General features: G+C 58.1%; 1 protein-coding gene across 2 annotated transcripts; it reads left to right on the forward strand.

Annotated features, from left to right (window-relative positions):
* Positions 1–263: 263 nt before the first annotated feature.
* SLC25A47 (solute carrier family 25 member 47) lies at positions 264–25,386 on the forward strand. Of its 2 annotated transcripts, XM_034938141.3 has the most exons (6): positions 264–478; positions 19,335–19,378; positions 19,703–19,774; positions 20,767–20,949; positions 22,307–22,625; positions 22,946–25,386. In XM_034938141.3, exons 5-6 carry the CDS (start codon positions 22,418–22,420, stop codon positions 23,224–23,226), a joined length of 489 nt encoding a protein of 162 aa, XP_034794032.1. In that variant the 5' UTR covers positions 264–478; positions 19,335–19,378; positions 19,703–19,774; positions 20,767–20,949; positions 22,307–22,417; the 3' UTR covers positions 23,227–25,386. The 2 variants fall into 2 exon arrangements, with proteins under 2 accessions (XP_034794032.1, XP_003832903.2); XM_003832855.6 differs by lacking the exon at positions 264–478 and having other exon boundaries at positions 18,571–19,378.
* Positions 25,387–26,963: the final 1,577 nt, after the last annotated feature.

Genomic DNA, 26,963 nt, shown 5'->3' on the forward strand with positions numbered 1-26,963 from the left:
CAGCGCCCTAGTCTGTGCCGTGCGGACCCTGCCGCGAAAACGGCCGTGGAGCGCCGGGACGTTCCGAGGCCCGCAGACTGGGACGCCGCTAGTTGCGAAACTCCGCGAGCGGGAATCGCCCGTGGGGAGCCTCTGCCCGTCCCGCCTGCGCGCCCTCGGCGGCGGTGGCCTCCGGGGCTTCCGGCCTCCTGGCCGAACCCGCCGGGTTCTGGGGGTCGGACGCGCACGGGCGCTTCCTGCGGGGCCTGAGGCTGGGATTTGGGCGGAGAGCAGGGAACCTTAAAAGGGAAAGGGGCCGTGGGGCAAAGGGCGCACCAGGCCTTCGGGCCACAGCTCCTTCCCGAGGACTGCGGGTCGCGGGAGCCGCGGAAGGTTGTGGAGAGAGGGAGGTTCCTGGACTGGGCTGCGGAGTGGAGTCGGGCCAGATCGCAGCGCTTCCGTCAGCGGCGGCCGGACGGGGCGAGACCGGAGGGGCTCGGTAGGGGCCGCGCTCAGGCGCTGAAGTCGGAGGGCGCTTGGCTCTGGGTCACCAGGGTATCCATGGGCTGCGGGGATGAATGAGAGCCGAGTCTGACTCGGCCCCCCAGGAGTCCCTGACATTCGCAGTGGCAAGGGACTGCCCTGGTCCCTGTGGAGGGTCCCATTCGGTGACTTCCCACCAGCCCTTCCCCAGCGCCTCTGGAGGTCCAGACTGTCAGGTTGGAGCCTGGGAGCAGGGACGGGCCAGGCGCTTTCTCTTCGCTGGAGTCAGATCACAGCCTTAGGCCGGGCCCGGCTTCCTTCTCTAGGGCCTGCAGGCAGGCAAGGCCACACCGTGTACCACGTTTCCAGGTTTAGGGTCACATGGTTCTTTTATCCAAATTCCAGTGGGTACCTACCTCCTGGAGGTGCAGGTCGAAAGGTTCTGTGTATTTGGTACTAGGACACACAGGTAGGTGTTGTCAGTAGTGCAGCCTGGTGCTAGGGGCAGGGGTCCCCAGTGCTCATGTTAGTTTCCTTTTAGAGTCTAAGTAGAATGTTAAGCAGAGACCCAAACCCTAGGTCTGCTGACTCCTAGTCCAGGGCTCGTGATGGCTGGTGGGCCCTGAACGAGGGGTCTGGAGGCCTGGGTTTGAATATCGACAGCCTCTCTGACCCACCTGGTTGCCTCAGGGAGGCAGGTGTGCGGATGGGGGAGAGTGGCCCATGGGCCAGAAAAGCAGTGGTATGGGGGCCCCAAGAGAAGCCCAGACCCAAAAGGGCAGGAGCTGGCTGTGGGGCTACTCGGGTGGCTGGAGGCCTCCTGCAGACACGGTGATTACACTGGACTACCTACATGTAGTCACTTACCTTAGGAACAGGGTGTCCTTGGGATGCTGGAGGGCTCATGAGGTAAAGCACAAATCCCTGCACATCCATTCCTGGTTGAGGAGGTTTGGGAGGAAAATCCAGTACCTTAACAGCATGTGGCAGTAGTGAGAAAATGATGAAAACGGATAAGGAGACAAGCATGACCTGTTTTGCTTTGTTATTGAGAGAATGCACATGCCTTGAAAGTTATGCTTGGGGCAGGTTGCACTGAGCTCTCAGTCCCTGGGGTCCTTGGGAAGGGGCCTAGTAGCCTGGTAAACAGTAGGTATTCGATAGTTGAGCTTCAGAAACCTCCTTGAGGCTGGGTTCAGTGGCTCATGCCTGTAATCCAGGCACTTTGGGAGGCTGAGGCAGGAGGATCGCTTGAAGCCAGGAGTTTGAGGCCAGCCTGGGCAACATAGTGAGGCCCCATCTCTAAAAAAAAAAAAAATCGGCAGGATGTGGTGGCGCATGCCTGCAGGCCTGTAGTCCTAGCTACTCAGGAGGCCGAGGCAGGAGGGTCGCTTGAGCCCAGGAGGTCAAGGCTGCAGTGAGCTATGATCGAACCATTGTGCTCCAGCCTGGATGACAGAGCAAGACCCTATTTCAAAAAGAAAAACCTCCTTGCAGGGAGGGTCCTTTGTTGAGAGAGCTGAGGCAGGCCGTGTGAGGGCAGCAGTGGGATCGTGCCAGGCCTGGGAGATGAGGAGTGCGGGCCCTTAGCTGTGCACTTTGCAAGGAGAGGGCAGGGTTCTGGGTGTGTGTGTGTGGTCGGGGGAGGGCTGTTGGATTTGGGGACTAAGGTCAACATGTGGGGGACAGTGGAGGACTGGGCTCTGGGACAGATCTGCCTGACCTGACCCGCCAAGGGAGCCTCGGCTCCCTTGTGGGTGACAGGGGGCTGCCTTCAGCTGGAAGTACCCTGAGGGCAGGTCCCAGGTCTGTCCCCTTCATCTTGGTGTGCCCAGGGCCTGCACAGTTGACACTGGGTGGGGGACATTGGGGAGGGGGTGAGGACAGGCACTGGAAAGGGATGGGGTCACACGGGTGTGCTGCTGGGTTACTAAACTTTGCAAAACCACATCTTCCTGAGCACCCTGTTTCCCTGCTGCCTGGGAATCATGCACTCAGTCGGCGCACTGCCCTGTGCCCTGTGCTGGGGACAAGACAGACACAAATCCCTGACCTCCATGTCAGGGCTGAGGAGAGACCAGAAAGGAGGAGTGAAAAAGTTGGTGCCAAGTAAATGAATCCTTATGCCTACATCTTGGACACTTGGGTTCAGTGTCTATTGTTTTATTTCATTTCCTGAGGATAAGGTTACAGCACAGAATGTGCTTTCTCAAACTCCCATGTTCCACAGAGCCCTGGACCTCCCATCCCAGAGGAGGCAGGGCTCTGTGCAGCCCTGAGGACCCCAGCCTTTTAAGGGGCAGGGCAGGCCCAAGGCCAGCACAGGAGGACAGCAAGGCCGGAGGGACTGTCACGGGGCACCGAGGGTCAAGCCAGCTCACTGGAAAGGGTGTGTTGGAGTTTTCCCTGTGTACAGCTTTTATTCTCACACAAGACAGGTTCAGTGTGGAGAAATCAGAAACACCAGAAAGTAAAAAGGAAACGCAAGTCTCTGTCCCCACCCTGGAATCTTGGAGCTGAATGACCCCCTGCAGGAGCTGTTTGGGCCAGGATTGGGGGGTGGGGGGTGGCTGCAACTCAGGCTGCCAGAGGGCAAGTTGAGGGGGAGAGGATGAGGCACCAGCTCTGTAGACCTTCCCAGGAGTTAGGCTGTGCAGGGGAGAGTGCACAGAAGGGCTCTGGCAGCAAGCACAGGTGTAGACTCGGGATGGGAGCCACCTGAGCAGGTTGCAAACTCCTGGCCAAAGATTGGTGGGGCCGGCGCGCTGTCAGTCGCCTCCTGTCTCATATTGGAATACTCGAGCTCAGTGCCATGGTGTGAGGCCCAGGGTAACCAGACTACAACCTCACCTCCCACCTTTCATGCCCTCTGGCCCTCTTATTGGAGCCCACCCTCTAAGCTTGTGCCCCTCTCAGGGCCTTGGCACTGGCAGCTCCTCTGAGTCCCTGGGGTCCTTGGGAAGGGGCCTAGTAGCCTGGGATTACAGGCACCCGACACCATGCCTGGCCAATTTTCTGTATTTTTAGTAGAGATGGGGTTTTGCCATGTTGGAAGCTTCTGCCTGGCCTGGCGTCGTTACCTCTAGAACTTGGGTTCTGGCTGGGCGTGGTGGCTCACGCCTGTAATCCCAGCACTTTGGGAGGCCGAGGCGGGTGGATCATGAGGTCAGGAGTTCAAGACCAGCCTGGCCAAGATGCTGAAACCCCATCTCTGCTAAAAATACAAAAAAATTAGGCGCGGTGGCAGGCACCTGTAATCCCACCGACTCGGGCGGCTGAGGCAGGAGAATCGCTTGAACTCAGGTGGCGGAGGTTGCAGTGAGCCGAGATCTTGCCACTGCACTCCAGCCTGGGTGACAAGAGTAAGACTCCATCTCAAAAAAAAAAAAACAAAAACAAAAATCAGCTGGGCGTGGTGGTGCATGCCTGTAATCCCAGCTAATTGGGAGGCTGAGGCAGGAGAATTGCTTGAACCTGGGAGTCAGAGGTTGCAGTGAGCCGAGATCACGCCACTGCCCCCCAGCCTGGCAACAGAGGGAGACTCTCTCAAAATAAATACATAAATAAACAAACAAACAGGATTTGGGTTCCTGCTCAATGCTTACCTCTTCAGAAGGGGCTTGGCTGACCTGCCATGGTCTGAATGTGTGTGTCCCCCCAAAATTCATATGTTGAAGTCCTTTTTTTTAACTTTTAAGTTGAGGGGTACATGTGCAGGGTTGTCGTATAGGTAAACCCATGTCATGGGGGTGTGTTGTGCAGATTATTTTGTCACCTAGGTATTAAGCCTAATGCCCACTGATCCTCTCTCTCCTCCCCTCCACCCTCAGGTAGGCCCCAGTGTGTTTTGTTCCTCATATGCTGAAGTCTTAACCCCGGAGGTGATGGTGTTAGAAGCAGGGCCTTTGGGAGGTGATTAGATTATGAGGGAATGGGATTGGTGCCGTGTGTGTGTGTGTGTGTGTGTGTGTGTGTGTGTGTGTGTGAGAGAGAGAGAGAGAGAGAGAGACAGGGACAGGGTCTCGCTCTGTTGCCCAGCCAGAGTACAGTGGTGCAGTCACAGCTCACTGCTGCCTCAACCTCCTGGGCTCAAGCCATACTCCCACCTCAGCCTCTTGAATAGCTGGAACCACAGGGGGCAGGTCGCCACGCCGTGCCCCACCAGCTTTGCCTCCTCCCAACCCGAGCAAGGGGCGAGCAGGCAGCCTTGGAGCCCAGCCTGGTGAGAGGACCCAGACTCTGCTCTGTCCTGCTGTGTGGCCTTGGCCACAGGTTTTCCCTCTCTAGACCTCTGGGGTTGGAGTTGGCCAGTGGGTCCCTGTGGGGCTGAGTTGCCGCCACCTTGGCAAACAGCTAGGAAGGCAGATTTCGAGGCCCTGCCCCAGACCTAAGAAGTCAGCCCCAGGGAGCAGGTAGAGACAAAAGCTGCGTTTAAACCAGGCTCTTTAGTGGTTCTGAGGTGGCTGTGAAACTGTGGGTTGAGACCATCTCTAAGGATAGATTCAGGAAGATCCAACTTGAAGGGGTGGGTTGCCCCTCCACACCTATGGGTGTTTCTCGTTAGGTGGAACGAGAGACTTGGAAAAGAAAGAGACACAGAGACAAAGTATAGAGAAAGAAAAAAGGGGGCCCAGGGACCGGCGTTCAGCCTACGGAGAATCCCGCCAGCCTCTGAGTTCCCTTAGTATTTATTGATCATTATTGGGTGTTTCTCGGAGAGGGGGATGTGGCAGGGTCATAGGATAATAGTGGAGAGAAGGTCAGGAGGTGAACATGTGAACAAAGGTCTCTGCATCATGAACAAGGTAAAGAATTAAGTGCTGTGCTTTAGATGTGCATACACATAAACAGCTCAATGCCTTACAGAGCAGTATTGCTGCCCTCAAGTCCTACCTCCAGCCCTAAGGCGGTTTTCCGCTATCTCAGTAGATGGAACATACAATCGGGTTTTACACCCAGACATTCCATGGCCCAGGGACGAGCGGGCGACAGATACCTTCCTCTTGTCTCAACTGCAAGAGGCATTCCTTCCTCTTTTACTAATCCTCCTCAGCACAGACCCTTTACGGGTGTCCGGCTGGGGGACGGTCAGGTCCTTCCCTTCCCACGAGGCCATATCTCAGGCTATCACATGGGGAGAAACCTTGGACAATACCTGGCTTTCCTAGGCAGAGGTCCTGGCGGCCTTCCGCGGTGTTTTGTGTCCCTGGGTACTTGAGATTAGGGAGTGGTGATGACTCTTAACAAGCATGCTGCCTTCAAGCATTTGTTTAACAAAGCACACCTTGCACGGCCCTTAATCCATTTAACCCTGAGTGGACACAGCACATGTTTCTGTGAGCACAGGGTTGGGGGTGGGGTTACAGGTTAACAGCATCTCGAGGCAGAAGAATTTTTCTTAGTACAGAACAAAATGGAGTCTCCTATGTCTACTTCTTTCTACACAGACACAGTAACAATCTGAGCTCTCTTGCTTTTCCCCACACCAACTCAGACAGTTCTGCTTTTAGTCTCAGCTGGGACTCCTCCTGGCTGCGCTGACCCATGAGCCTTCCTGCCTCAGGTTTGTCATCTGTGAACCGGGCTGGGGAGAATTCTAGGGGCTGGTCTATGCACGTGGGGGCCTCACACCAAGCTGGCACAGAGCAGGGAGAGTGCCTGCCGTGCTGTTCTAGGGCAAGATGCTCTGGCTGTCTGCCCACAACTGTCCACACCTTTGCAGGAAGTGGAAGATAAGTGTGAATGTAATTAATCAGCTGAAGTCCTGAAGGCTTCCTAAGGGCATCTTCAACGGTCTGGATGGGTTGGGGGAAATCGGGGCCCCCGCAGTGGGGCTCCTGGCCCCAGCTAGCAAAGGTCCCAAACAGCTGCTGAAGACCGTGGCGTTGTGGCCGGGGGCTGGGGCCTGAGCTGTTGGTTTGAGGCCTGGCACGGGCGAGTCATGACTCTGCCCAACTGGTCTCTTTCTTGCTGTGAATAAACATTTGCCGTCTGGATAAATCTCCAGCTCTCAGCCACTCCGTGGGAGTGACCCCTCTTTGCCAGGGGGTGCCCTCTGGGCCTCAGAGGGTGAAGGGCTTGGGGCCTCTTGGCACAACACATTCAGTCCCACAGTTGCCACCAAGGTGTGTGGGTTTCTTGTATTGCCATTGGTTGCAAACGTTTAGTTCCCCAGGGCTACTGTTCAGGCGAGCTGTGGGCTCTGGGCAGGCCGGGTGCCATTCAGAACCCACTTGGCCTTCAAGGGGGCCACGAAGCCTGAGGAGGCTTGGGCCAGATTATGAGAGGACCAGAAACTCAAGATGGGGAGTGACATAAATAACACGTGGCGAGTGCTTCTTGGATAAAAATAGAGCTGAAGGGGGCAGGAGTGGGGGCGGGGTATGCTCCAGAGGCAGAAGGCCAGAGGGATGGTGCGGCCACCTGGTCAGGACACAGAGGGGCCGGCAAGAGGAGCTCAGCCAGGCGTCTGTGGAGACAGCGTGGGCTTGCGGCCCTTGGCCTTCCTACATTGCCCAGGGCTCACAGAATTTAGCCTCGGGGGCAGCCCTGGGACGCTGCGGGGGCCTGGCTGTGCCGTCTCTCAGGTTCCCATTGTCACAGTGGGTATGGCTGGGTGAGCAGGCAGTCCCAGGCCTCCAGTCAGGGCAAACTGGGTTGGAGTGGTAGGGTGAGCTGGAGATGGCACCTGGAGGCAGGAGTGGGCGGGAGAGGGCGGGGAGGCTGGCAGAAAGGACAACGTGTACTGAGCCCGAGGTGTGTTGGGACCAGTTACCTGCCCCGCACGTGCCGGCATCGGGCAGGGCTGCGTCTTCCTGGGGCAGCTGCGTAGGGCTCTGCTACCTGCCCCTGCTTCGGGCTCTGTCCTCTGGAGTTCCCACCGCAGCCCCATTATTGAGCTCCTCTGCCGCTTGGCCCTCCAGTGTCTGCGCCACACGTGAGAGCGTGAAGGCCAGCTGGGAGCCGGGTTCACCTCCAAAGTCACTCCTTCACAGGCCTTGCTGTCCAAACGGAGGGTGGCAGGCAGCTTCCCGTTCACCCTGTCCATGTGTGGATTTTTTTCTTTTCCTTTTTTTTTTTTTTAGAGACAGAGTCTCTGTCACCCAGGCTGGCGTTCCGAGGCCGCAATCACGGCTCACTTCAACTTTGACTTCCTGGGCTCAAGGATCCTCCTACCCTAGCCTTTCAAGTAATTGGGGCTACAGCATGCACTACCATGCCCAGCTATTTTTTCTTTTTCTTTTTCTTTCTTTCTTTTTTTTTTTAGAGACAGAGTCTTGCTAAGTTGCCCAGACTGGTCTCGACCTCCTTGACCTCAAAGCAATCCTCATGCCTTGGCCTCCCAAAGTGCCAAGATTACAGGTGTGAGCCACTGTGCCCATGCGTTTACTGAGCATCTTTGTGTGCCAGGCCTGGCTAGCAGGGGCTCCTGGTGAGCCTGCCTGCAGGAGGCTTCCCTTCGAAGCTGCCTCTCTTTTCCCCTCCAAGGCACCTCCTGCCTGGGATTCTGTCCTGTCTCCCCTCCTTCATCTGCCACTGCCCCACCAGGCTCACTGCCTTCCCTGGATGTGCTGTGCTGCTCCAGCCTGGGAGCTCCAAGCCCTTCCCAGTCCTTGCTGGCCTGCCAGCCTCACCCCAGCCACTCCCTGCCAAGCACGTCCAGGCCGGTGTGCCCATTAGGCATGCACTCCTACTGCTGCCAGCGAGGACGCCTCCATCTGCTTTCCAGAGGGCTCATCTCTCTTCTCTTTGCTGAAACCTCCACAACAGCCAAGACTGAGACAGGCTTCTGGGGTCCTTGCAGGGGCCTGCCACATCCATCTGTTTCCATTCCTGGCTCTTTGTGGTGGCTTGAAAATATGTCCACAAGTCTTTAGTGCTCCCCCATTTCAAGAGGCGAAACCTCACTTCCCTCCCAGCAAGCGTGGGCTGGACTTAGTGACTCGCTTCCAGTGAATAGAAAATGGTGGCAAAGACAATGCATTGCCTCTGAAACTGGGTCCTAAAAGGCACTACAGCCCCTCCTTGCTCTCCTGGATCACTCGTGCTGGGGGACATTGGTGCCATGTTGTGAGGGTGCCCAAGCAGTGCTGTGGGGAGGTCGGCAGTGTGGTGAGGAGCTGAAGCCTCCAGCCCACAGCCGTGTGAGTGGGTCACTTCGGCAGGGGTCCTCCCAACCTAGCCTAGTCTCCAGATGACTGCAGCCTCATGAGAACCCCTCATCCAGAGCCACCCAGCCAGTTTATTCCTGGCTTCTGGACCCTCAGGAGTTTTGAGATCATAAATGTCGATTTTTGTTGTTTTGTTTTTGTTTGTTTGTTTGTTTGTTTTGTTTTGTTTTTTAGGAGTCTCGCTCTGTCGCCCAGGCTGGAGTGTAGTGTTGTGGTCTCGGCTCACTGCAAGCTCCACCTCCCGGGTTCATGCCATTCTCCTGCCTCAGCCTCCCGAGTAGCTGGGACTACAGGCGCCCGCCACCACGCCCGGTTAATTTTTTTGTATTTTTAGTAGACATGGGGTTTCACCATGATGGCCAGGATGGTCTCGATCTCCTGACCTCGTGATCCGCCCGCCTTGGCCTTCCAAAGTGCTGGGATTACAGGCGTGAGCCACCACGCCCTGCCAATGTCTGATGTTTAAAGCAGCTAAATTTTGGGGCAATTTGTTATGCAGTAATAGATTACACACTCTCCAGCCAGGCTGGGGCCACAGGTGGGCGAGGGTGGCATCTCTGGCTCCCCTGCCCAGCGTGGGGCCTGGCATGAGAAGGTGCACACGAGTGAATGAATGAAGGAATAACAGACAGAAGTCAATCCCTTCCTTTGCCCACATGAGCTGATATGATAGGCCCCAGGCCCTGCTCTGGAGAGGGCCTCCCTTTCCTCAGTCCAACCTCCCTGTGCCTTGGATCCAGGTGAGAACCCTGAGGTCCAGGACAAGTGGCCTTCTCAGCCCTTGCAGCCAGTGGACTCCAGGTCTAAGGACGCCTCCTGGTCAGGGCACAAAGGGCTGGAAAGCAGGGAGAAATGTGGGCAGCAGGAGATGCTGCAAGAAGCAGCCCCCCAAAAGGCTTACGGGTCTGGGGACTCTGAAGGGACAGAGCCAGGGTGTGGTGGGGGCTCAGGAACGCCAGCAGCAGGGCCTGACCTGACCTGCGTGGTCAGCCCTCTGACTTCACTTCTGCCTCTGATTACTAATACCTGTTAACCCTGCTGCAGCTGGCTGTTGTCCCTGTTCACAGATAGGGAAACTGAGGCACAGGAGTTAAGTCCATTGGCTACGGTGTCATCTGTGGCAGAGCTGGGCCTCAAATTCCAGGTCTTTTCTTGGACTTTTTTTTTTTTTTTTTTTTTTTTTTGAGAGTCTCACTCTGTTGCCCAGGCTGGTGTGCAGCAGTGTGAACTAGGCTCGCTGCAACCTCCACCTCCTGGTTCAAGAGATTCTCCTGCCTCAGCCTCCCAAGTAGCTAGGATTACAGGCACCCGCCACCATGCTCAGCTGTTTTTTTGTGTTTTCAGTCGAGACAGGGTTTCACTATGTTGGCCAGGCTGGTCTTTAACTCCTGACCTCGTGATCCGCCCACCCCGGCCTCCCAAAGTGCTGGGATTACAGGCTTGAGCCACTGCGCCTGGCCGTTTTTTTTTTTTTTCCAGACAGAGTCTCGCTCTGTTGGCCAGGCTGGAGTACAGTGGCACCATCTCATCTCACTGCAACCTCGGTCTCCCAGGCTCAAGCAATTCTCCTGCCTCAGCCTCCCAAGTAGCTGGGATTACAGGCGGGTGCCACCACGCCCGGCTAATTTTTGTATTCTTAGTAGAGATGAGGTTTCACCATGTTGGCCAGGCTGGTCTTGAACTCCTGATCTCAGGTGATCTGCCTGCCTCGGCCTCCCAAAGTGGTGGGATTACAGGTGTGAGCCACTGTGCCCACCCTTTTCCCGAACTCTCATCGGCTGCTTCTGTCTGGGCTGTGGTGTCCTTATCGGTAACAGGAGCAGTGGCAGTGGGCCCACAGGGTGGGGTTTGACACCTGTGATGACCTCAGTGGGAAAGGTAGCATCTAGTGCCTCTTCCTGCAGGAGTGGGAGCTGGAGTTGGGAGGCAGCCCAACCTCTGCACCCTGTTTCCAGGGAGGGGAGGCAGCACGAATGCCCTGTGATAGGCTTTGTAGCTTGAAGGTCTGTCCCAGGGGCCGCACAGGCTCAGAGACCCCAGGCCCAGGGCCCTAGCTTTCAGGATTTCAGAGGGAGGCTAGAGTGTCTGGGAGGACTGAGCGGGGGCTCATCCCGCTCCACACACCAATCTCACCCCAAAGGCACACCCACTCCCTTCCAGAGTGGGTGAGACTGCACCCACCCACTGCCTGGGGTCGTGTGGTCTGCAGCAGCCAGCTGGGCATTGTATATACCCAAACAGACACGGGCCAAGCCTGGAGCATATAGGCTCTCATATCCTGGGCACAGGGCTGGCTTGTTTCATTTTACTTATTTATTTTGGGGATCAAGGTCTCACTGTTGGCAGACTGGAGTGCAGTGGTGTGATCATGGCTAGGGCCCTGGGCCTGGGGTGAGAAAATGCCTATATTTCTCAGAGATTTTGGGAGGCTGACGCAGGTGGAGCACCCGAAGTCAGGAGTTCAAAACCAGCCTGGCCAACATGGTGAAACCCCGTCTCCACTAAAAATACAAAAATTACCTGGGCGTGTTGGTGGGCGCCTGTAATCCCAGCTACTCAGGAGGCTGAGGCAGGAGAATCGCTTGAAACCGGAAGGCGGAGTTTGCAGTGAGCCCGAGATAGCACCACTGCACTCCCGCCTGGGCAACAGATCGAGACTCTGTCTCAAAAAAAAGAAAGAGGAAGATAAAGGAAAGGCTAGTGCTGGCCGGATCGCTGCAGGCGGGTCCTCAGGCTGGGTGGTGAGACTTTCACTTTCCATGCTGGCTCCATCAGTTCTGTGTGGGTTAAAAATAATCATAACCTGTAGTTATTCCTTTCGTTATAAAAATAAAAAGGTATTTTAGAATGTGTGGCCCGGCCAGCAGGGCCTGCAGGCCCCTCCCGAAGCCCTCTGCGGCGCCCGGGTTGGTTGCTTGGGCAACGTCTGCCGCCCCCTAGGGGACAACGCAGCCTTCCCGCAAGGGCAGCCCGGGCCGCGCACAGCGTGGGCTCGGGCACCGGTGGAGGAGGCCTGAAGGCAGCCTGGATCTCCCAGCAGTCACCCTGCCTGTCGGAGGGGCAGCCGGCTGGCTCCAGTGGACTCTCCCAGGCTCTGCCTCCTGCCGTCCGCAGAAGACCCCAGGTCCATCGCCTGCTGGAAAAATCAAGACCCCGAGAGGTCACGCCACCAGCCCAGGGTAGCACAGCTGGGAGAGGCAGAGCCCCGGGCCAGACCCTAGGCTGAGGGCTCCTCCCCTCGAACAGGCAGGAACGATGAGGCCTGGAAGGAGGCTGGACAGGGTACAAACAGCTTCATTCCTGTTCACTGTTCTTTTACTACTTTTTTTTTTTCAATGAGACCCAGGCTGGAGTGCAGTGGCGTGATCTCAGCTCACTGCAACCTCCGCCTCCTGGCTTCAAGCAATTCTCATGCCTCAGCCTCCTGAGTAGCTGAGATTACAGGCACCCGCCACCACGCCCGGCTAATTTTTGTATTTTTAGTAGAGATGGGGTTTCACCATGTTGGCCAGCCTGGTCTCAAACTCCTGACCTTAGGTGATCCGCCCACCTCAGCCTCCCAAAGTGCTGGGATTATAGGCGTGAGCCACCACCCTTGGCCCTTTTACTACTTTTTAAATTTTTTTAGATGGGGTCTCACTCGCCATGTTGCCCAGGCTGGAGTGCGGTGGCTATTCACAGGCATAATCCCACTACTGATTGGCACAGGAGTTTTGCCTTGCTCCATTTCCAGCCTGGGCGGGTTCACCCCTCCTTAAGCAACCTGGTGGTCTCCCACTCCTGGGAGGTCACTGTATGGATGCTGACTGTAGTGTATGGGACAATCAGCACAGTGCGCCCAGAACTCCCGGGCTCAAGTCGTCCTCTCACCCCAGACTCCTGAATAGCTGGGACTACAGGCATGCGCCACCACACCCGGCTACTCCTTTTTATCACGGACTACGACAAAGGCCATATACTCATCATCTTTCTCCTTTTCTTCCTTTCTTTTTTTGCCAGACAATGTTAAAGTAAATTTCAGCCATCGTGCCATTTCACCACCCTGTACTTCTGTTTGTATCTCTAAGAAATATAGGCATTTTCTCACAGAACTTTGGTGCCATTATTGCACCTAACAAGAATAATAATGATTGTTTAAAGTCGTCTAATGCCACTGGGTGCGGTGGCTCATTCCTGTAATTCCAGCACTTTGGGAGACTGAGATGGGTGGGATCACTTGAGGTCAGGAGTTTGAGAGCAGCCTAGCCAACATGGTGAAACCCCATCTCTACCAAAAATACAACAAAATTAGCCGGGCATGGTGGCACGTGCCTGTAATCCCAGCTACTCAGGAGGCAACTCACTGCAACATCCACCTCCTTGGTTCAAGGAGAATTGCTTGAACCCAGGAGATGGAGGTTGCAGTGAGCCAAGATTGCACCACTGTACTCCAGCCTGAGCGACAGAGCGAGACTCCATCTAAAACAATAAAAATTAAAAATAAAAAAGTAAATAAAGTGATCTAATGCCATTGGCTATCTCCAGCTGAGGACACCCAGGAGGGCAGGGCCTCCAGGTGCACACCTTCAGGGAGGAGAAGGTGCTCGGTGGAAAGGATGGATGGGGTGATGGGGGCCGGTGAGTGACATCCTTTTGAGGTCCCTTTGATCATTAGGGCCCAGCACAGTGTGGGTGCTGAGGATGTGGACTGACTGACGGCCTGTCTCAGATTCTGCAACACTGTCTCACCCCTTTCTTGTGGGGCCCCTGCCATCCTTCCATCCGTCTTTCTGTCCATGCGTTCATCGCTCTACCCTTTCATCCATCCACTCGTCCCTCCATCTATCACCCACTCATCCATCCGTCTGTCCAGCCCTCCTCCCATCCATCCATTTGTCCACCTGCCCATCTCTCCCTCCTCCGTTTGTCTTACATCCATCCGTCTGCCCAGCCCTCCTCCATCCGTCCCTCCATCCCTCTGTCCATCCATCCATCCTTCCATGTGTTCACTGACTCATTTTCTCACATACTTATTTACGTGGTCTCCCCAGGGTGCCCGCCTATTCTGGGTGCCATGGGTGTGGAGACAAACCCAGCACCACCCTGCCTGCCTGAAGCCCACAGCTGAGTGGGGAAATGTTTAGACCTGCACGAAGCAGCCTAAATGGTGGGGTGGCCTGTTTTCTGTTTCTGCCTCAGTGAAGAGGGTCAAGTTAGGGCATGTTTGTTCAGGAGACAAAGGGCAGATAAAACTTGGCTGCGATGACTGAGAACATGCTTGTCTCAAATGTCACCTTCTGGGGCCTCCCTAACACCTCCTGCAAGTCTCCCTCTCCCCGACACCTTATTTCTCTCCTGGCACTTGCTGCCATTGTGGGTACTCTGTATTTTGGCTATTCATCTGTTGGCTGGCTGTCCTCCTCCCTGAACATAATTATGGTCCACCAGGGCAAGGGCTTTTTTTTTTTTGGAGACAGAGTCTCGCTCTGTCTCCCAGGCTGGAGTGCAGTGGCCCAATCTCGGCTCACTGCAACCTCAGCCTCCCGGGTTCAAGCAATTCTTCTGCCTCAGCCTCCCAAGTAGCTGAGACTACAGGTGTCCACCACCACGCCTGGCAAATTTTTGTATTTTTAGTAGAGACGGGGTTTCACCATGTTGGCCAGGCTGGTCTCGAACTCCTGACCTTGTGATCTGCCCGTCTCAGCCTCCCAAAGTGCCGGGATTACGGGCGTGAGCCACCGCGCCCAGCCCAGGGCAAGGGCTTTTATCCGTTGTGTTTACTGATGTGTCCCCATGCCTAAAACTCGACAGGCAGCCTTGGTTTCATGAGTAGAGGGCATGGGCGGGGCGGGCTGCGGTCCATGGGATGATGACACGGCTGAGGCCGTGCAGATGGACAATGGTGAAGGGATCTGAACGTGAATTTAAGAGGTTGACACACAGGACTGGGGACTCTGGATGTGGGGTGGAGAGAGAGAGGTGTCCAGGGCAATTCCTGGGCTTCTGGCTCAGGTGCTATGGGTGGGTGGCACTTGCTGCATTGGATGCTCTACAGGAAACATGGATCTGAATGGTCCCTGTTCTTTCAGTTAGACACAGTGCTTCAAACTCCCTCAGCACCCAAGGTACTGGCTTCTTGAGTGCAGCATCAGCAATCAAACCCAAGTCTCAGCTGTATTTGCCCTGCCCAGAACAGGCCAGCCACCTCCTTCCTTCCAGACTCTATGCTTCTGTTAATGCAGCCTTAGCATTTAGCTGGCCACTCTCACAGGGACACGCCCGGACTTTGCCCTGTGTGGTCGCAGATATGAGGCAGGTACTCTCTTCATTTCATGGATGCAGAAGCGGAGGCACAGAGTGGTCAAGGGGCTGGCCCATGGTCTCAGCTGTGAGTGGCAGAGCTGGGCTTTAAAGGCAGGCAGCCAGCTTCTAACCAGATGCTAAGCTTCATCCCCTTGAGGGCCAGGACTAGCACTGGGACTGGCCTTGGATGGGCCACTTCCCGCCCTTTGCCCTCTGCCGTGGCAGCTGGCACTGCTCATCCTGTGTCTCCCACTTGCCTATAAATAGCCGGGCTGGCAGGGGGGCTGTCCCTCCATCAGCTCTCAGCCTGCTCAAGGCCAGCCTGCAGGTCCGGCCATTAGAGGACAGGAAAACAGGTAGACAAACAGCCTCCTGGCCTTGCCACCTGTCCCGAGGGCTGCCCAGACGGGCTGCCTGGGCCTCATGCATCAACACCTGCCCCTCCCCCATCCTGCTGGCATTCCAGTCTGTGGGGCACTCACTTAGATTCTGTTGCTCAGCAGCTGTGTGGCCGAGGTACTTGCACAGCCTCCCTGAGCCTTGGTGTCTCCCGTGGAGATCTCACAGGGCTGCAGTGCAGGTCACATGGGGCATGCACTGAGTCCCCTTGAGAGCCCTCTGGGGCCTCCCCAGGCGGGCCTGGATATCCCAGAGAGTGGGTTGTATGAGAGCGTCTGGGGATCACATCCAGCCCTGCCGCCCTCGTGGCCTTGGACAAGCCCCCTTTCTGGGCCTCAATGGCCCCATCTGTGAAATGGGGAGCACTAACGCTGCGCTGTCTCCCTCCCGGGGTGGTGAGGAGGATCTTAGAGCCTGAGAGTGAGGGGAGCTTGGTGAACTGTAAGGTGGGGTGCATGGGCAAGGAGGTCCCTGTTTTTACAGTGCCCAGCAGACAGAAGTAGCGTCTTAGTGGAGAGGTCTCCCCTTCAGGAGGGCCCCAGCCGCTGGTTCAGAGGCTGAATCGGCAGCCTCTGTCCCTGGTTCATGTGGGCAGGGGGATCGGCAGCCTCTGTCCCTGGTTCATGTGGGCAGGGGGATCGGGAGCCTCTGTCCCTGGTTCATGTGGGCAGGGGGATCGGCAGCCTCTGTCCCTGGTTCATGTGGGCAGGGGGATCGGCAGCCTCTGTCCCTGGTTCATGTGGGCAGGGGGATCGGCAGCCTCTGTCCCTGGTTCATGTGGGCAGGGGGATCGGCAGCCTCTGTCCCTGGTTCATGTGGGCAGGGGGATCGGCAGCCTCTGTCCCTGGTTCATGTGGGCAGGGGGATCGGCAGCCTCTGTCCCTGGTTCATGTGGGCAGGGGACTTGGTGGAGGCCGCCTTGGCCTTGGCCTCTGGGTCCAGGGAGACACATTCCCATGGAGCAGAGAGCAGGGGACCGGGGCAGCGGGAAGGGTGAGAGCAGATGGTGGGTGCTGTTCCTGGGTCCCATGGAGCAGACAGCAGGGAACCGGGGCAGCGGGAAGGGTGAGAGCAGATGGTGGGTGATGTTCCTGGGTTCAGGCCTGTCCTTGCCACCCCCTCCCTCCCTGCCAACTGGAGCACCTTGAGGACAGGGACTGGCTCTCATTTGCCTGGGTGTAGCATCAGCAAAGTAAGTGTTTTTTGAGTGAGTAAGAGAGGGAGCTTTGCAGGTTTCCCAGGCAGGGGTCCTGAGCAAATCCAGGGGAGTCGGGAAAGCCCAGGGGACACAGTGAAGGCCTGGGCTTGGACCTGGAGGGCGAGAGCTGTCACAGCCCCATCTCTGGACCTCCCCAGGAGGTGTTTGGATGTGATGGGGCAGTGCCCCTGCTCTCTGGTGCCTGCCGCCTCCCGTGCTCCCTCCTGTGTTTTCCTGACACCTGGGTCCCGAGGGCACTGGGACAAGGGTCCCGGGGGCAGGGAGGGAGTCCAGCTGTGTGCCACGTGGCCTCAGTAGGCTCTGCTTCCAGTCCCCTCCCCTGCCGCAGGTATTTAAGGTCTGAGAGGGGCCAGCTGGGAGCTGTTGAGGCCACCCTGGTGGCACCAAAGCCCTCTCAGGCAGGCAGACCCAGGGCCTCCCCGCCACACCTTGTTCATGGATTTTGTCGCTGGAGCCATCGGAGGTAACAGACAGGATGGTGGGCTGTGCAGACACTGCTGCTCCTGGGGGTAGCAGGAGGAACTGAGGTCCAGGAAGGTGCTGGGCAGCAGGGGGGGCTTTGAGGAGCCCCTCACCCCCCAGGATCTGCCAGGAGCAGAGAGCAGGTTCCTGGGAGGCTAAGGCTGGGTGAGGGGTGCTGCAGGGCCTGGGGGGCTGCACTGGCCTGGGAGGCTCAGACAGGAGGCTGAGGGCAGGCTGGGGATGGGGCTGTGGTCTAGGCATGGGGGCCGCTCGGGAGGCAGAGTCAGGGAGGCTGGGAGTCCTTGGTGTGGGGAGGGGTGATTGAGTCACTGGAAGGGAAAGAAGACCCCAGGAGAGGATCGAGAGGGTGGGGAGATGGGTAGGGAAGATGGGGCCTGGTCCTGCAGCAGGGACTGGAAGGGGCGGGCAGAGGATGGTAAGGGGCCTGGCGAGGTGGCTCCACCTGCCCTGCTGGGTGTGTGCACCTGGCTAGGCCTCCAGAACCTGCTTCTCAGGCCAGACTCTGCTGGAGAAACCGTTCTCCCTCCTGGGGAAGGGCTCCTGGTGAAAGACTGATTCAGGGAGATAACCAGGCCCTGGGACACGGGCTCAGCTCCATCCCGTGGGCTGTGGGGGCTGTTCTGAGTGGGCACTCCTGCCCTTGCTGGTCTTGTGAAACATCAGTGGGTGGCGTCAGTACTTCTGGAAACAGCATGGGGGTTGGGAGAGCGGCCCAGCTCTGGCCCTGGGAGAAGGCACAGTACCTGCCCCATTAACAGGCTTTTTCTTTTTTTTTTCCCTTGAGATGGAGTCTTGTTCTGTCGCCTAGGCTGAAATGCACTGGCGTGATCTTGGCTCACTGCAACCTCTGCCTCCTGGGTTCAAGTGATTCTCCTGCCTCAGCCGCCCAAGTAGCTGGGATTACAGACATGCACCACAATGTCTGGCTAATTTTTGGGTTTTTAGTAGAGGCAGGGTTTTACCATGTTGGTCAGGCTGGTCTCAAACTCCTGACCTCAAGCGATCCGCCCGCCTCAGCCTCCCAAAGTGCTGGGATTACAGGCGTGAGCCACTGCGCCCGGCCTCCATTAGGAGGCTTTCTCCGCCCCAGCTAGGTGCCAGCCTGGGGCCAGCCGCTCCCTTCCTCAGGGAAGCTACTGGGCTTGCCTGACGTCACACAGCTGGAAAGGGCTCCTGAGTCTGGCATCTTTCCTCCGGAGCCATGAGGAGGCCTAGGTAAAGGGCTCTCACTCTGTGCCTGGCCCTGGGTCATGGGGTGTCAGCCCTCGGCCGTGTCCTTGGAGAACTCCAGTTCTGGAGGTGGCGGTGGCATACAACAGCAAGGCCATATGACAAGGGCTCTGCTCAACATGTTCCAGGCACAGAGGCAGCCCAGAGTACAGAGGCCAGAGAGGGCTCCAGAGAGGAGGTAGTGTCGTGGCAGGGCTTTGATGGATGAGTAGGAGCCTGGTGAGGTGTGTGAGGTGTATGGGAGGGTTAAGAAGGGTCGTTCTCTCCAAGCCACTTGGTCTTTTGCCTTACATTTATTCACTTCATTCCACATATTTACTGAGTCCTGGGCTACAGTGAATAGGGTACAGTCCCCATGTGCCTATTGTCTTCCATTGGCCTTTACCACCTCCCCTCAGGGGAGAGAATGGTCCTCCCAGGGACCACCCTGTTTCCTCTCTGACTTCCCTGTGGCAGTGCTGGGGCTTGGATGTTGAGGCCTGGCACCCGAGGCCTCTCTGCAAGGTGTGGACTCCCGGCCCTCTCTCTTCCACACACGCTTGTGGTTCCAGGCAGTCCTGGCTCTTCACGAACCCCGGTGTGGGCTTCGGCTTCCCTCCTCCTGGCCTTTGCCCAGGCTGTGCCTCCCCCTCCTTCCACCCACGCAGCCAAAACACAGTTACCGCCTGGCTCACAGGCAAACCCTCCATGGGCTGACGGCTTGAGGGCAAGGTCTGCCTGGCTCAGAGACAGGGCCCAGCTAGGGTAGGATCAAACGTTCTCTCAGAGCATGACGCCCGTGGGGAGGCCGGGGCATGTCGGCATGTCTTTGGCCCAAGGCAGCGAGGACGAGGCAGTCCCGGGCCAGGACTCAGGGAAGGGGAACTCGCTTGCAAAGGGTAGAAGTCACTCGGAGGCTCAGTTTCCTCATCTCTAAAACGGGGGTGCCCTCAGGATTGATGAGACCTGGTGCAGACCAGAAGGGCCAAATGTGGGTCTGCCCTTGGGGGAGCCCAGTCAGCGTGCGCTCTGCTTCTGCTTCCCTGCAATGGGGTTGAACTGCTCGCCGGCCCCACTCTCCTCACCGTGGGCCTCTTCTTTCCTTGCAGGCGTCTGCGGTGTTGCTGTGGGCTACCCCCTGGACACGGTGAAGGTGCGGCAATAGCCAGCCCCCCAGCCATCCTAAGGCCCCTGCACCTGTCCATGGCCAGGAGACTTTCTAGAATGCTAAACAGAGCCACCCCTTTCCTGCTCAAATGCCTTCAATGGCTCCCCATAGCCCCTGGGACTATGTCAGTCCCACTTTCTCACCCCTGTGCCCCAGGTTTCTCGTCTAACACAAGGCTCCCTGTCCCTGCTGTGCCACCGTCCAGCATGGCTGGGACAATCAAGAGTGTGACTCTGCCCCTTCCCCAGGGCCTGCTGGCCTTGCCCTAGGCCTGGAGCCGCTCGTGCCTGAAGCCCACTTCTCCTGCAGGTCAGGATCCAGACGGAGCCAAAGTACACAGGCATCTGGCACTGCGTCCGGGATACGTATCACCGAGAGCGCGTAGGTCTGGGGCCAGGGGCTGGGTAGGGAGACAGGGAGGGGATGCTGGGCCTGCCTCCGCTGCCCAGCAGGTGATGCCAGGCTCCCCGCTGGGTCTCAGCTCTCTCACCTTCCACATGGGAATAGTTCTGCCAATCTCATGGGTTCCTCTGAGGTCTGGAGCCAGGACATCTGGCAGCTAGAGGGGCCTCAGAAGGAGGTTCCCACCTCCAGCAGAGAGTCTAGAGGTAGCGTTCAGGTCTTTGAAAGTCGGAGGAGGGACCCATGCACTGCATTTCTGTCTCCTCCAGGCCAGGCACCCCTTGAAGGCAGTGTTGGGTGGAGTCTTTAGGGTCTAGCTCAGAGACCTGTCCGGAGCAGTACTTGGCGACATTCTCCTACGTGGACTTGGGGCTTGGTGCAGGCCAGGGGCTAGTTTGTGAAAGCAGCAGTGGCAGAACATGCTGTTACTAGTTCATTGTCAGGCCAGGCGCGGTGGCTTACGCCTGTAATCCCAGCACTTTGGGAGGCCGAAGCAGGCGGATCACCTGTGGTCAGGAGTTCGAGACAAGCCTTGCCAACATGGTGAAACCCCGTCTCTACTAAAAATACAAAAATTAGCTGGAGGTGGTGGCAGGCACCTGTAATCGCAGTGGCTCAGGAGGCTGAGGCAGGAGAATCGCTTGAACCTGGGATGCGGAGGTTGCAGTGAGTTAAGATCGTGCCACTGCACTCCAGCCTGGGCAAAAGAGCGAGAGCAAGAGTCTATCTCCAAAAAAAAAAAAAAAAGTTCATCATCATCAAGCAGCTGGGCTGGGTTGGGCCTGGTCCTCTGGCTCTTCAGGTCCCCCCTTGTGACCTCCATCTTACAGCAGAGGAAACTGAGGCCCTGAGGCTGTGAATGACCTTCCCGAGGTCCGACAGCGGAGTGCGGAGCAGGGCTGAGTGTGGGCTCCCTCGGGTGGCTCCTCCTCCTGGCGGGGCCCTGGCCTGACCTGGATCCTGTCTGCTAGGTGTGGGGCTTCTACCGGGGCCTCTCGCTGCCCGTGTGCACGGTGTCCCTGGTATCTTCCGTGTCTTTTGGCACCTACCGCCACTGCCTGGCGCACATCTGCCGGCTCCGGTACGGCAGCCCTGACGCCAAACCCGCCAAGGCCGACATCACGCTCTCGGGATGCGCCTCCGGCCTCGTCCGCGTGAGTAGGGGCAGCCAGGGTGGGGAAGGCCCAAGAGAGACTGCGGGGTCTGAGAGGTTAGCCATCCTGGCAGGTGGGGAAACTGAGGCTTGATGAGGGCAGACACTGGAGGCCATGCATGGAGCCAGGGGCTGTGAGAGAAGAACTCGCATCCCGCCTAGGCTGGGCCTGGAACCCCTCAGCAGCACACAGATGAGGGGGTCGCTGCTGTCCTGCCCAGCACGGCCCCCTCAGGAAGGGGGCTGTGACCAAAGGGACTCTCCCTGTCACGGTCAGAAGGTCACCTAGAAGCCACCATGGGGAGCTGAATAGGCAGGACCCGGGCACTCATGGCTCCAGGCACGGATATGTCTGAACACAGTCGGCCATTGCTGGATGCGGGCATTTCTCCATCCTCAACTGTGCATGGAGCACCTGCAGTGCCCGCCTGCCCTCAGGGAGCCCTTGCTCCCGCAGGGGAGACAGACTTCCGCACTTGGTGACAGCACGGAGCCAGCTGGAGCAGCCCAGCAGCTGAAGGCCTGGCCCAGGGGTCCAGACCACCAGGCCCAGCTCTCAGCTCTGACTCTCATGAGCTGAGCAACCTTGGGCAAGCAAGGGAGACTCTTGGAGCTTCTGTCTCTCCATCTGTAAGAGGCATGATGAGAATTTAGTGAAATCATGAGGGTAAAGCCCCCAGTGCACATATGTGGAGTCCGACATGAATGAGTACCCACAAAGTGGCAGCCAGTATGTCTAGTGATTTTTTTTTTTTTTTTTTTGGGACAGAGTCTTGCTCGGTTACCCAGGCCAGTGTTTAGTGGCACCATCTCCGCTCACTACAACCTCTGCGTCCCAGGTTCAAGCAATTCTCCTGCCTCAGCCTCCTGAGTAGCTGGGACTACAGGCACGCGCCACCAAGTCCGGCTAATTTTTGTATTTTTAGTAGAGATGGGGTTTCACCCATATTGGCCAGGCTGGTCTCAAACTCCTGATCTCGTGATCCGCCTGCCTTGACCTCCCAAAGTGCTGGGATTACAGGCGTGAGCCGCTGCGCCTGGCCATGGTATTCTTTTATTGCTGATATGTTATTAAATACGTTCTTGAACCTGGGTCATGGAAATTTTCTTACACGTCCCAGGAGAAGCCTGGCAGGCTGGCCTGGGAGAGATGTGGCTGCCAAGGAAGCATGGGCTTTGGCATTGGGTGGGCGGAGCTGGCTTTGGGCCCCGTGGCCCCCCAGCCCTGGGCCAGCCTGCAGGGTCTCGGGGCCCAACCTCCTGAGGTCACCGTGAGCAACATGAGGCCGGTGGGAGGCCAGGTCCAGGCTGTGGGCAGAGCCACAGGTGGCTGACTCCTGCTTCCTTCTCTGCTCCAGGTGTTCCTGACGTCGCCCACTGAGGTGGCCAAAGTCCGCTTGCAGACGCAGACACAGGAACAGAAGCAGCAGCGGCGGCTCTCGGCCTCGGGGCCGTCGGCTGTGCCCCCCATGTGTCCTGCGCCCCCAGCCTGCCCAGAGCCCAAGTACCGCGGGCCACTGCACTGCCTGGCCACGGTAGCCCGTGAGGAGGGGCTGCGCGGCCTCTACAAGGGCAGCTCGGCCCTGCTCTTACGGGACGGCCACTCCTTTGCCACCTACTTCCTTTCCTACGCCGTCCTCTGCGAGTGGCTCAGCCCCGCTGGCCACAGCCGGCCAGGTGAGCAGGGGCTGGAACCTGGCAGGGCGGGGAGCCCAGAAGGATGAGGAGGCCCAGGTGAGGTCGTGCTGCCCGCCAGTACCCGAGTGGGGGCTTGAACTTGGCCTCCTGCCTCCCAGAGTGGGCTCCTCAGTTCTCCCAACACCAAGAGTCAGGACAGACTTGCTGTGTCACAGAGTCAGTGTGTGGTCGTGGACAAGTCCCGTTCCCCTCTCCCAAGCCTGTTGCAAATGAGGACGGGCCGGAAGAGTGAGTCCAGGGCGCACTGCCCTGGGCGCCCTGATCAGGCTCCCAGTCAAGGCACTGTGGTCTCTCTGCAGATGTCCTGGGCGTGCTGGTGGCCGGGGGCTGTGCAGGAGTCCTGGCCTGGGCTGTGGCCACCCCCATGGACGTGATCAAGTCGAGACTGCAGGCAGACGGGCAGGGCCAGAGGCGCTACCGGGGTCTCCTGCACTGTATGGTGACCAGCGTGCGAGAGGAGGGACCCCGGGTCCTTTTCAAGGGGCTGGTGCTCAATTGCTGCCGCGCCTTCCCTGTCAACATGGTGGTCTTCGTCGCCTATGAGGCAGTGCTGAGGCTCACCCGGGGTCTGCTCACATAGCCGGTCCCCACGCCCAGCGGCCCACCCACCGGCAGCTGCTGGAGGGTGTAGTGGCTGGAGGAGGCAAGGGGTAGTGTGGCTGGGTTCGGGACCCCACAGGGCCGTTGCCCAGGAAAATGAGGAGCCTCCCTGCAGTGTTGTCGGCCGAGGCCTGAGCTCGCCCTGCCCAGCTACTGACCTCAGGTCGAGGGGCCTGCCAGCCATCAGCCAGGGTTGGCCTAGGGTGGCAGGAGCCAGGGAGGAGTGGGCCTCTTTGATGAGAGCGTTGAGTCGCATGGAGTCAGTTGTTCATCCCAGCTTTCCCATGGCCCTCGCCTCCCATGTCTTTGAAGCACCCCTCCAGGGAGTCAGGTGTGTGCTCAGCCACCCTCTGCCCCATTCCTAGACCCTCACCCCCACCACTGTTCCTGTGTCTTCACGAGCCATCCCTTACAGGCAGGGGCTTCCCACAGGCTGGGGGCCTCGGGGCGGGGAGCATGAGCTGGGCTGGCACCACGACTGAGGGCTCCCGGCCCGGCTTCTTCCCCACAGCAGGCTGCTCAGAGGGGGTGCTGCCGGGACTGCCATGCCCACCTGACAGGGGCCCGGGGTGGCCGTCCTCGCCCGGTTAGGGAATTTGGGGTGAGGTTCCTCAGGAGCCCTCACTCTGCCTGTGGACGCTGCACCTGCCACTTAAAGACCCCAAAGACTCTGTTGGGAACTGTTGTCAATAAAATGTTTCTGATGATGTTCAGGGCTGTGGCTCCATGGCCGTGGGCTGACTGTTCCCTGCCCCCAGCAGCTTTGCACCTTGTGAGGCCTGCCCACCCGTCCTGGGAGGTGTGGGGCTGTGGCCCTGTCCTGCTCCCTTCCTGCCGGATGAGCCCTCAAAACCCGAGCTGCTGGTGCTCCCACTGTGCAGATGGCCACACTGAAACCCCGCCTGGCACTCTGGCGGGCTCCACTCTCTCGGCCTTCTGGGCTGTGGGGCCTAGCCTATGGTGCTGAGTCCTGCCGCAGGGGGCTGTTTAGCAGGGTACTTACTGTCCTCACCACCCTATCCCAAACCCACCCGCTTTCTGAGCGAAAGCTGGTTCCAGCCAGGCCCTCCCACCTGCCCTGAATGTGAGCTCCCCTTCCAGAGGGGGCTGCCTGTGGGAGGGCGCCGGGTGCCTTGCACAGCTCACCACAGCCACCTGACAGCTCCAAGAGGGAGGGGGCCTTGCCTGCAGTCACGCATCAGGGAGGGGTGGGTGGACTGCAGCCAGTGCTTCTGAGGCTCCAGCACCCCCCTCCTGGCATCATGTGGCTTCCAATGATGGGGGCTATCAGGGGCTAGGGCTGGCAGGTCCAGCGTGAAGCCACCGGGTCTCCACCACAGCAGCCCTCTGGCAGGGCCGGAGGCCACCTGCATTGACTATATTCACTCATGGACACTGACCTTGACTGTGTCTGTGGACTGAACGCTGTCCTGTGTTCTGCCGAACAAAATTCTTCTGCTCCCAGACTAAGGGGTGGAACCCCTCTTGTTACGCCAGTCCCCTTATGTGTGGTGCTGTGGGCACCTGACCTTATGCCCTGTGCCCTCTGCCAGGAATACCCTCCCACTGCTCTGCCTGGCTGGCTCCACACCCCAGGCGCCACCTCCTCCAGGAAGCTCTCCTTGCCTGACCACTGGGCTGCTCCCAAGCACCTCTTGCTCTGCTCCCTTGGGGACCTGGTTGGGTGTGTGGTCACTCATCTGCCTCTCCCCGGCCACAAGAGCCTGCGGGCTGCGCAAGGACTCCATCTAGCTCCAGGGCTGCTGCATAGTAGGGGGTGTGGGATGAATGAGCGAGTGAATGAATGAATGAATAAGTCCTGCAGTAGATTCCAGGAAGTGTGTCCAGCTTAGGAGTTGCAGAGGCTGAGATGTTGTGGCCAAATGCCGGGAAAGGGCAGGCGCTAACAGGTTTCCATGGCTCATCAAACACTGACCCCGGGACTGTTTTTGTCGAGAAGACCCCACCTGTTCGGCCTTGGCAGGAGGGTTCCTGGCAGCACTCCTGGCCCGGCTCTGGCAGTGGCTGCACTCTGGGAGGTGGGGGCCTTTGGCTCTCCCTGAGCCCGTGTCACTGAGCAGCTGGCTCTGCGTGTCACTGGGGAGGGGGTTTGCAGGAAAGGCCTCTGTCCTGTTTTTTTTTTTTTTTTGAGACGGAGTCTCGCTCTGTCGCCCAGGCTGGAGTGCAGTGGCACGATCTCGGCTTGGCTCACTGCAAGCTCTGCCTCCTGTGTTCACGCCATTCTCCTGTCTCAGCCTCCCGAGTAGCTGGGACTACAGGTGCCCACCACCACACCCGGCTAATTTCTTTTTGTATTTTTAGTAGAGATGGGGTTTTACCGTGTTAGCCAGGATGGTCTCCATCTCCTGACCTCGTGATCTGCCCGCCTCAGCCTGGGATTACAGGTGTGAGCCACCGCATCTGGCTGTCCTCACTGTCTTTACAACCTCTATGGTAATGACCAGAGAGTCCTGGGCCTCAAGGCCCAGCCAGTGTGACCCTGGGGAGGGCACATCTGCTGGTGCTGCAGGCGGGCACTGGGGGCCAGAGGCAGGCCTGTTGCTTGCCAAGTGCCATCCTGGAGCAACGAGCTGTTCCACAGCCACCCGTGTGCTCAGCCACCCTCCTTCCTGTCCCTGCTTCCCCACCCAGTGCTGTTTTGTGTGCTTCTCAGGCACCATCTCCTTTCAGGCAGGCTCAGCTGGTCTCTCCTCCAGGCTGGGGGCCACGGGACAGAGAGACTGAGCTGGGTTGGCTCCACATCTGTCTGACAAGTGGACATTACCAGCCAGAGCAGGAGTGCTCTTCCGGCAGAGCCTTTGGCACCACGGTGGTGCAGGCACCTGGCCTCATGCCTCATCCCCAAACACCCATGGGGCCACTGCAACCTGTCCATCCTAATCCAGACACGCCCATGTCTTTCAGGGAACATTTCTCTCAGAAACCACTGGTTTTTAGCAAAACTGGGGAGGCTTGGGAGACATGTGGCTCCCCTGTGTCCTGACCAGCAGTGGCCTTGGGCAAGTCACCTGAGTATTGGACCCAGGGCACCCCTCCTAAGACCCTAAACAGGAGGCATCACTGCTTTTTACAGGGGAGGAGATGGAGGTCCTGGGAGGTTAAGTGACCTGGCCAGAGTCACACAGCCGGTGAGGGGAGAAGCTGGTTGGTGTTGGCTCACTCCTCCCTGGGGCCAGGGTCTCACCAGGGCCCCGCCAATAGATGCTGTGGCTGGGTGGACAATGACAGCAGCAGCTGTCACTGACTCCATTTGTTACCCCTCATTGCACTTGCGTCACAGGTGCAGTAGAGCGACGAGGAGTCATATTAGTTGCCCAAGGCAACAGGCTAGTGAGCTACGTGGCCTCTGTGGGTGGCTCACCCCCACTGGCCATAGCCAGCCAGGTGAGCAGGGGAGGGCAGGGGTGGGGCCCAGGCCAGCAGGAGTCGAGACCGGGAGAGGAAGCCTATTTGAGGTCATGGTGCACACGGGTACCTGAGTGGGACTCGAGCCCAGGCCTCCAGCCTCCAGGGTGGGAACCGTAGTTCCCTCATTTGTAAAATGGTCCCTCTGTATGTGTGTGGAAAGCACCAAGAGGCAGGACAGACTCGCTGTATCAGAGTCACCCTATGGCCTTGGACAAGTCATGTTCTCCTCTCCTAAGCCTCAGTTTCCCTACTTGCAAAATGAGGATGGGCCGGTAGAATGAGCCCAGG

Source organism: Pan paniscus, chromosome 15, assembly GCF_029289425.2.
Source record: "Pan paniscus chromosome 15, NHGRI_mPanPan1-v2.0_pri, whole genome shotgun sequence".
NCBI classification, from domain to species: Eukaryota; Metazoa; Chordata; class Mammalia; order Primates; family Hominidae; genus Pan; species Pan paniscus.

What these genes read in the sequence shown, in the direction of transcription:
- SLC25A47 (XM_003832855.6), top strand. Translation starts at nt 19,274, where the DNA reads ATGGGGTTGAACTGCTCGCCGGCCCCACTCTCCTCACCGTGGGCCTCT. An exon ending in ATACGTATCACCGAGAGCGC is followed by an intron (nt 19,775 to 20,766) that starts GTAGGTCTGGGG and finishes CCTGTCTGCTAG; the next exon opens with GTGTGGGGCTTCTACCGGGG. An exon ending in CGCTGGCCACAGCCGGCCAG is followed by an intron (nt 22,626 to 22,945) that starts GTGAGCAGGGGC and finishes GTCTCTCTGCAG; the next exon opens with ATGTCCTGGGCGTGCTGGTG.